General features: G+C 35.7%; 1 protein-coding gene across 5 annotated transcripts in view; it reads left to right on the plus strand.

The window, feature by feature from the left end:
• The window catches only part of SFSWAP (splicing factor SWAP), a 36,221-nt gene extending 26,458 nt beyond the window's left edge, over window positions 1-9,763 (plus strand). For 4 of the 5 annotated variants that reach the window (XM_084217512.1, XM_084217513.1, XM_084217515.1 and 1 more), the window contains exons 15-18: window positions 3,907-4,032; window positions 6,740-6,910; window positions 7,470-7,542; window positions 9,357-9,763. In XM_084217512.1, coding sequence (XP_084073638.1) covers window positions 3,907-4,032; window positions 6,740-6,910; window positions 7,470-7,542; window positions 9,357-9,422 — 436 coding nt within the window. In that variant the 3' untranslated portion in view covers window positions 9,423-9,763. Of the gene's footprint in view, window positions 1-2,866; window positions 3,023-3,906; window positions 4,033-6,739; window positions 6,911-7,469; window positions 7,543-9,356 lie in introns of all 5 variants that reach the window. The other variant, XM_084217516.1, reaches the window with a different exon arrangement.
• The last annotated feature ends 218 nt before the right edge of the window (window positions 9,764-9,981 follow it).

Consider the following 9,981-nt stretch of genomic DNA (forward strand, 5'->3'; position numbering starts at 1 on the left):
TTGTCATGACGTGCTGTGTCTTTACCAAAAGTCATCAAGAATAGGTTATCTATAGGAGTTAATATGTGTTTGCTGTCTTGAGTTTGCCTTCTGGCACAAATCAAATGACAAGCATGCAACAGCATGAAAATGATGAATCACCACAACACCTGATTAAATCTGGTTAGATGTTTCCTTGACGAGCTGTTGAATTCTCAATTCTCAGAAGTCCAATCAGCTTGATGCTGGCTGGCTGAATTTTAAAATTATTTAGAAAAACAGCACCAGATTTTGCACTGAAAACATTTTGCATATTTTAACTTCATGAAAGTTAGAGCTGAACAGGAAAGGCCTTGTAGAAGAAATGGTGATGATCAAAGGTGTGCTTTATTGAAGGTGTTTGCTATGCCTTAACACACTGTATTTCCAAAGTTAGAGATCTTGCTCCTGAAACAGAAAAATTGTTCAATAATCATGAGCAAGAGGCTGATTCATAACCCTGTCAGATACTGATGTGATCTCAAATGTTTGGGCAAAAATAGTACTTTGTCTTGGTAATTGTCCAAAAAAAGGCAAGTGTTGTTGCCTAGACAGAAGATATTACTAGGTTTTGGGGTTTTTTTATTATTATTTGTTTTTATTTTACTGTTGTTTTAGATAAAATAATTTCAGTGCATTGTGTTGCTTCATTCAAAGCTTGGCATTTTTCACATATTTTTGCTCATCAGTTTTCCCTAGAACAGTATTCTTCAGCTTTACCTAGAAATTTTTTTTTTCCTAGCTTCCCAAAGCGCTGGATATTACAGCTTTCAGCTGAATGAACAGTTACGTAAAGAGCCATCCTCTCCTGGAATAAAGTGTAAACTGTTTCTGGATGTTAATGTGTGCATCTTGTATGAAGTGGAGGGCACTCAGATACAGTCATTACTGTGTGGACAGTGATGCTAAATTACTTTGAAACAGCCCTATTTTGAGTATCTCTGCAGTATTTGAATGCCCCAGTCTAATGATGTTGCCTTATTTTAATCTGTTCAAAATATAGATTAAAAATCACCTTTACCATATAACTTATTGTGACAAGTTAATGGGGAATAAAATGTGGGAAGTGTAGATAAACATCAAAATTTGCAATAACATTCTTTGCTCTTTATTCAAGGAATGTTCAGGATACTTTGCAAGCTATTCCTTTTTGGTTTATCATTTTATTCTTTTTTTCCAAAATGCATATTGGGCTTAGAAATCCCGCAAATGAACTTTGCAGTATACTTCTCTGTATGCCATTTTACATCACTTGCTTATCATTTATTTTTGCATAGTTAGTAGTTTAGAGGCTCTTCTGCATTTAAGAATAGTCTTTGGTGATAAGATACAATTTTGAAACTGTTGCTTTTTTTTTTATTTTCTTGTGCATCTTCAGGCGTAATAAAGTTGAAAAATTCTGTTCCAATAACATGAAGTTGATTCAGAGCATGTTTTGCATATTCATTTCTCTGGTTAACAGACAAACCTATTTTACAGAAACAAGTTTAAAAAATTATAGCTATATAGAGAACCCTGATAATACTGGCTTAATTGTGGTATGTAGTCTGCTAACAGCAATTCTCTGTAGAAATGCTTGTTATTTTCTGGAACAAAATTAGTCCTATAAAGCTTTAAATCTAGACCTACACGACAGATTAAACAAGCCATGTACATAGTAAATAGTGTCCCAGACTTCTGTAAGGTACTGCAGAACAGACCTGTCGTTCTCGGAGAGGTAATTAGTTATTACAAGCAAGTACTTGATATCAAGGATGGGACATATTTGTTAAAACTGTCTTGAAAAACAATGGTTTTGGTATCTTAGCATTAAGTATAGTAAATACTAAATCACTGTTTTTATTTCTCATGGCCTTCAAAGCACCATTAAAGAATTGGGTCTGAGCTGTTTCTGGTGGTGATGCTGGGTGTCAGAGCTGGGCTTGGCAGTGGGCTCTTCCAGCTCATGTGTGTAACTGTAAAGAACAGTGATGTTCACCTCAAGCTCTATTTCCTACCCATAGATAAATCTACTCGTTTGTGAGTGTGAGAGGAGAATGGAAGCAGAAGCACTTGTTATATACCAAATGATTTAGTGATTTGATTGGGTGAAATTTGGATGTTCATTTTGAACTAGAGATGGAAAGTCTAAGCTTCTTTTCAGTATTGCTGCTTTACTTTATACTGTTTAGTAATAGAGTAGTACTAAAGCACATAATATATCCAGTTAATGAATATTAGCAGTAATTAGTTGTATATTTTGTTAACAGGTTACTTTGCGGTAAGTTTGGATATGTGGGAGTTTGTGTGAGACTTTTTGCCTCAGTATTAAGAATTCAGTAGACTTGGAAGTAGCTGTTCTTTGTTAAAAAAGATTTTTTGGTGTTGGGGTTTTTCTCCTACAAAAGTGATTTTCTTATTGCTGAGGCAGTGTCTAGTCACATAATTTTAATTCCAGTTTTGTAATGAGACATGCCAAGCTTCATAACCCTTGGAACTTTTGGGACCCTTCTAAGCATAAGTCATAAAGGAATAAAGTGCCTTCTGGAATTACAGTCTAATGAAAGTTACAATTTACATATTGCAGTAAAACTGATTAGCAATCATCTAATTGTTTGGAGCAAATGGCCAAAGTTCTTAATATTTGGTGATTGGAAGAATGCTGTAGAACCACAAATGTCAGTTCATAAAAATAAAGCTAATGTCTTTTTCTTTCTGATTGTTTGGACTTTTTTTAGGCTGGTCCATACAGGCGTGTTTCACTAAAGTTCAGCTTTTGGTTAAGGGACTAAGCCTTTTCAGGATTCTAGTTAATACCAAAACTAGGACATTTTAGTCTGGATGTGAAGTGTGTGCCTCCATATCACAGACTCACAGCATCCACAGCGACACTGAGCATGGAGCGGAGTCTGAGCAGCTCATCAGTGGCAGCAGCAGCAGAGTGGAAAAATTATCAGGCAACTTGGGCAATGAAAAGATTTGACTGCTGGAGCTCTTTTGAGGGAAATCCTGGTAAAATGTCAAGGTGTCTGACTGAACCCAAGTTTTATAATCTGTTGGTTTTTTCCTTTTTTTTAATCCTTCTGAATAGCTTGGTAAAGATCAGATTTTATAAGTGTCAAAGCAGTTAATTTGCAACAGTTATCTGCCATTGAGATTATTTCTTTTCAGTTGGGCTTTTTTGTTGTAGGTGTAACAGAAATGGCTCAGGACTTTGTAGGTGTGTATATATTATCTATATTGTGTGAACCTGAAGCTCTCTGATTTTAACTGGGCATGCTTTCTATTTTCCCTTCTTGATCTCCTTACTTTTCTAGGAAAAATATTTCAAGTCAAAGTGCTAGTGCCATACAACATTGATAATGGGTTGTTGATCACTTGCACTGGTGAAAATATTGGCTGTGCTAGGATTGTTCGGCAGCATCCAGGACACTTCCTGGACTTGTCAGTGTTAGACAGCCACTGCATCAAGAATGTGCATTTATCCCTGTGAGACATCAGTTCTAGAAGCACACCACTAATTTGAGAAGACAAGGTCAGGCCTGCTAGTCCCAGGCTTCGTGCAAATTGAATTTCTGCATACCAATTTTAGCAAAATATGTTGCCACAAAAGGTGGCTAAAAGAAAATTTTTCCATCAAATAATACCGAAGTTGTCATAGCAGACAAGACCAAAAAATAATTCCTTTTTTTAGCCCCCTATTGGGAGTGAAAAGCAATGGATAACTTAATTTCAAATGTCTTGGATAGGCAAGAAATTTTTATGTAGCTGACAAGTCTTGGAGCCTAAATGCACCATGTTGGTGTAAAATACGTATTTGCATTTGGTGGTGAAACACAATTCCACTGAAGTAAAAGTTTTGAAATAAGTAACAAAAAGCAGACTTTTGAATGTTTTTTGTCTCCTCAGGTCACGATCAAGGTCACCCCGGAGAAGGGCTCACACACCAGAACGGCGGAGAGACGAGAGAAGCGTTCCCACAGCGTATCGCATCAGCAATAGTCCTGGGAACAGCAGGAAACGGCCCCGCTCCAAGTAAGGGCTCCTGGTCCTGGTCAGTGGGGTCTTGGCATCCTAACAGCCTGATGGCTTGTAGACTCCTTAGCTAGAACTTAACGTTTGTATGTTCTGGAGATTTATTTTGATAGAAAAATACTTTTTCGGGGAAAAAAAAGAAATGGACGTACTTGTTGTTCTTCCCTGTTCTTGTTTGAGCAGCAGCTGTACAATCAAATTGGTGCGAGTTAATACACTGCCGTTTGCTGGCCATGAGAGTTCAGATTTCACTGGGAGTTTCGTATTTCCCTCTTGTTGGGTCATTTTCTCATGCTATGATTGTGCAGTATGTATGACCTCTGTACCGGTCATAGCACAACTATGATGTCAGCTTTCTTGACGTCACATCATATCTGCATAAGGGCAATGCTGATTTAGCAAACAGTTATTTTACAGTTATTTTACTGGCAGACTGGAATATGAAATATGAATCATGGTGTCATTTTGAGAGCATCCTGACTATAGTCACTCTTAAACTATTATAATCAAAACGGCATTTAGTCTTCAACTTCTTTCTCCGTATGTCTTGTGGAATAAGTAAGAGATCGCTTTCAGCTTCATTTAAAAAATTTCATTGTTTCTTACGACAACATCTCTTGATAGCCTGTAATTAATTGGTGTGTGGTAGGTATAATTGAGAACTTCCTAAGTATACTTCAAATGATTTAGTTTTTAACATTCATCAAATGAAAATAATAGAGGCTCCTGTGGAATTAATGCAAATTTGGTTAAGCAGAAAACATGGAAGCTTAAAATACTTGTTTTCTATAAATGCACAAAAGACTTGTTTTTCACATCTCCATGCCATTCTTAATGCTGTGTTGGTGTGTCTTCTGCTTGACCATTCAACATTTAAAACGATAAATTTTAGAATTTTGCTATTCCAAGTTCTAAATTATAATGGTTATTGTGAAATAACCATTGTGAAATTAAATTCCTCTGTGAATACTATTGCTATATAGGTCAAAATTTTAAACTTCTGTTAGGCTTCAAACAAGAAACCAGAAAGCGGCACAATAAAATATGGCAGTAAGTACAGAAGATGTAGACTGAAGAAGGAGTATTGTAGGTAAACACAGATAAGGATATTTTGCAGCTCTTATTGCAGAAATTAAATCAGAAACTGTTTCAGCCTGACATGTTAAATTTTTAAGTAAAAATGTGATGGACCAGTTTCCATGGTCAATTATGGAACAGATTCTTCATCATTTAGCTGTTCTATCTGTTCATCATAATCTGAGATGAAAAACACTGAAAAAGCTTACAGTAAAATACTTTTCTTGCATGACAAATGTTTGCCAAGATTTTCAAGAGTCAAATATGAGATCTGTTCACAGCTTGGTTATGTGAGGATGTTTTAGGAAACAAAGTGATTGAAGTACATAACTAGTCAAGGAATAACTGACTTTGTAGTTGATGGTTTTGTGTAGTCATGAAAATGTTAGAGGCTGTGGGGTTTTTCATCTGCCACTTAATCATTTTTTATTCAAGAAAAGTGTAAGGAGGTTTTTGCAATTTTAAATCTTGATTGTTTTCTCTCTATAAAAATATATATATTATGTCTCTATATAAAATATAATATATATCTGTATAAAAAATTGTGGGGTAAATTATAAGCTTCAGAGTTGTACGCTGTTTATATGGATATTCAGTGTATTACAATATAGTACCTTTTAAAGTAGTAAATTCCCACGAAAATTCAAAGGAATTAATAATATGATATTTAAAAGGTGGCTAAAAGTTTTAGTGTTCTAAGATATTCTAGAAGCTTCAAGAACATTCCTCTGAATAGACTTCTAGGAGTGCATACTAGAGAGGGATGCTTACAGTAAGATATTGCCTACCTCTAATTAAGGTATCACTCTAGTTATTCTAGTTATAGTAATATCAATAGTAGTGTGTAAATCATACAGACATAAGTTCATAGCCAGGTAAAAAGATTAGATAGCTTCATCCTTTATGTATTACTAATTGAATTCTCTTTTAGCTTAATATTGCTTGTGAGGTGACTATCTCTGTGCCCTTCTGTCAGTAATGAACACATCGGGTACCCATAAGTCCTTTGTTTCAGCTTTCATACTGACAAACATTTGTGGATCTAATTTCCAGGTCTGAAACAGCTCTCACTTAGGCACACTATTAGGTCCTGATTAGTCTGAGTGCAATACACTATCTTATTTAAAATTTTGATCCTCTGGCTTGTTGCATTGCAGCTTGGATCACTAGGAGAGGGGATTTTTTGTTTGTTTGTTTTAAAAACCAAACAAACTGTGGATTTGCCTCGTAGCTATTTCACATAGCCATAATTCCATGTTTTGTTTATTTTATGAGCTAGGAAAATTGTAAGGGATATGAACTCTTACATTTCTTACTGCATCCTTAGTGTCTGGTCTTGTTTGGGAAGGAACTCCCTCCCTTCTAGCAAAATTATTCTGCAAATCGCCCATGAAAGGCTTTTTGTTGTTGTCCTATGTTCCAGGTGAGAACCTCAGGAAACAGTAGTTGCCTAATGTAATATATTAAAAAGAGCTTCAGAGAAAGTATTTTGTACTACCATAAACGTGTGGTATTGGGTAAGACTAATGCTTGCTGAGTGCCAGTGAAACAGAAGTGTGCAAAGTAACTTCAGCTTAGGTAGTGTAATATTGCTTTAAATATTCTTCAATAAAATATTTTCTTCTCACAGAAGTCCCCATGAAAAGAAGAAGAAAAGGCGGTCTAGATCACGTACTAAATCCAGAGCTAGGTCTCCCTCACCATCCATGTCACCAGGCAAACCATCCACACACAAAAATTCTGTACATTCAACTAGTGTCTCTCCTGTGGAGAGCAGGGAATCCAGCCAGGAACGCTCCAGGTACCATGCTTTGTTACTGTCTTACTGCAGTGCTGCTGCCTCTTGGCTGTCAGGGTGTCTGTGACCAGAGTCATGGAGGGGGGAGCTCTGTGTGTGTGCAATGTGTGCTTATCAAAAGTAAAAGTCGCTGGGAGCACAGCACTGTCTGCATCAGTCTGATAAGCATGTTGGATCTCTTGCTTTCTGGAGTAAATTCCTCAACCCTACAGGAAAACTGGTGCAGAAAATTCTGCCACCTATTTCTAAGTTGGAAATTGGAACCTTTCATGAAATGGGATAACTCTTTGAAGTAGAACTTTAATAGAGTGGTTTGAATTATAACCTGTCAAGATTTATGATTAAATTATTTCTAGAATAATTCTACAGAACAGCTCTGTTAAAAATTCTTTAGCTGATGTTCAGATTTGTCTGAGCAGTTGTACAAGTGATTTTTCTGACCCTGACTTAGATTCTTTGGTCGACTGAGAGAGCTGTTAACTAACGTAGGAGAAACAAATCAGGTGGTGGGTGAAATGCATTTTCAAAACTTTTACTATAAATTTCTAATTTTATTTTTTAGGGGAGTTTCTCAGGAAAAAGATGGCCAAATCTCTTCAGCAATTGTGTCGTCAGTGCAGAGTAAAATCACTCAGGTACAAATAGGCAAATTCAGAGTATATTGCCTAATTAAGTATGTCCAACATATTGTTTTCTTCTCTTACTACCTTGGGCAATTTGGAACTTCGCGTATGATGTAGAGACACGTTCACTGTCTTTCTTAATCTGTTTGCTTATGGGAGCAACAATTTTGTTGGTTCTCTATGTGCTTTCAATTTTAATCAAGCCTCTTAAGACCAAGCTAAATTCATTAGGCTTCAGTTGTATCTAAAGTCCACGTTGTGCTGCAGTACTCCCTTTATCAACCGCCCATCTTACTATGTAGAGCTCTTAACGAATTTAATGGAAGAAGGAAATATTTAACTTTTTTCAATTGGATAAGCCAACTTTAAAGAAAACATTGTCTTAATAATGCTTTGAAAATTTTACAGTAGAAAATCAGAGCTGCTTTTTATATTCTGATGTTTTTTCAGTGGATAAGTTATTTTTTCAAGAAATAAATATTGTTCAAAAATTTAGTTCTGCTATGGAAATAGTGGTAGTTGGAAATTGATGCTAGTGGTCTAGTATCTTACATGCAAAATTTGATCCATTTCTTATGACAAACCCTAAACGAGATTATTCAGGAAAAATAGCAAGTAAAGGCAGCATAGAAAGAAAAAGGAGTGTTAATATCACAGCATTTCTTACACTACCAGACAAATGCATGGGAATTCCTGGTATGAGAAATGAGATACAAACTACAGCATGGTCTTTAGAGGAGAGTAAACACCCCTACCTTTCAAACACATATACCTTTCAAAGGTCATTGGTTTATGCATTTTTGGGTTAAGTGTTGCTTATGGCATAGCATTTCGTAGTTTAATATTAGACTGCTTGCTTGAAGTACAGCTGTAAGAAAAGGAATGATTACTGAAGCAAAATACAGTTCTTGGTTGCTATTTGCAAAAAGTAAAAAAAGGAATGAAACTTAGATGAATTTGCAAGATATTTCCCAATACAGACGAGTTTAGCATCTCTTTATCATTAAGGGCTCCAAAAAATGGAATTTAACTAATTATTAAATTGTTGTGCTGCCATTGTCCTTCCTGACCCTAACCAAGTCAGTATATTTTCTCATTCAGATCCTTCGATCTGTAAAGCAGACGGAATAATGATGCTAAATTCCCCTCTGGTGTGTTTTGAGAACTTCAGAAAACATTCAGCAAAATGCTTTAAAAGCACTATGGAATTTATTTATGTTGTCTTTGTGAACAAATGTTTAAGTAACTCGGATTTGTAACTGACACACACTTTTTATTTTGTCATCATTTTTTGCAATCCAGTTATTCAATGCTGTTTACATGAAATTTCATTTCTTTTTGTAATGCTGTTCCAACTGGATGCTCATACAAGACTGAGAGTCTGTTTGGTTTCACAGTCGCTCTGTCATATGAGAAAATGCCTCTGCTCTGTAAATTTTTGGTTCAGATTTACAAAGCAAGGAACAAACCTCCAGTGGTTAGTAACTGTTTGTTCATTACAGGGTTTCTTTGAAGATATGATCATAGTTTTTCCCTTTCAATTGATGTGATTTCTGTGTTTTGTTGTATAGAAACTGCTTGACATATTTTATGCAGAGTACTTTGTTGCATTCTGGTAAAACCAGAATTCAGTTGCTGTCATAGGAACTTTGTCCAAATTATTTGACTCATTTAGCCTAGGAGCTAAACATTTAATAGTCATGACTTCGAGTATCCCTTGTGACTGGAATACACATTAACCCTTTCATGTGGAGTTTTGCAGTCATGTGTTCTAGCTCTGTTTAAAACTCAGACATGATTGATCATTTTCCTTTTATTTTCTACAGGATCTTATGGCCAAAGTGAGAGCAATGCTTGCAGCTTCCAAAAACATCCAAACCAGTGCCTCCTGAGACCTGTTGGAGCTGACCATGAAGAAATTGTGTGAAAAGAACAATTGGAAAAGAACTGCCTCATCTCAAATGTACAGCTGAGCTTGGCTCACTTGGTTCACGACTCGCCTAATTTACCAGAACTCAAGAAGCTAAAACCTATCTTTCTGTACAGAAGCATCTACTTGAAATTTCATTAAATTTTTTCAGCCAGAATATCTTTGAAAAGTTTTTGGGTTTTGTAAATTGATTTTTTTGACTAATTCTTCAATAACATTTTATGATCAGCAGTCTGTATGTGTATATTTGTAAATACCATGTTTCTGTGAAAAGTACTACACAATAATAAAGAAGGAAACATCTTTCATTAGCTGGGGTTTTTGTGGAGTCCTTAATTGTTTGCAGTCAATTTTGCTACAATTTTTTTTTTATTATTATTTTTTGCTTTTTAATTTGACAACTGTCCTGCCTGCTGACCACCTTAAGCTGAGAAATTCTGTTTTTTATCTTCCTTTATGCACAGAGCTCAGAAAAATGCTTGTATACTTGGATGTCAGTAGTAGACAGTTTTTGAACAAGG

Source organism: Fringilla coelebs (assembly GCF_963513975.1).
Source record: "Fringilla coelebs genome assembly, chromosome: 17".
In the NCBI taxonomy this organism is placed as follows: Eukaryota; Metazoa; Chordata; class Aves; order Passeriformes; family Fringillidae; genus Fringilla; species Fringilla coelebs.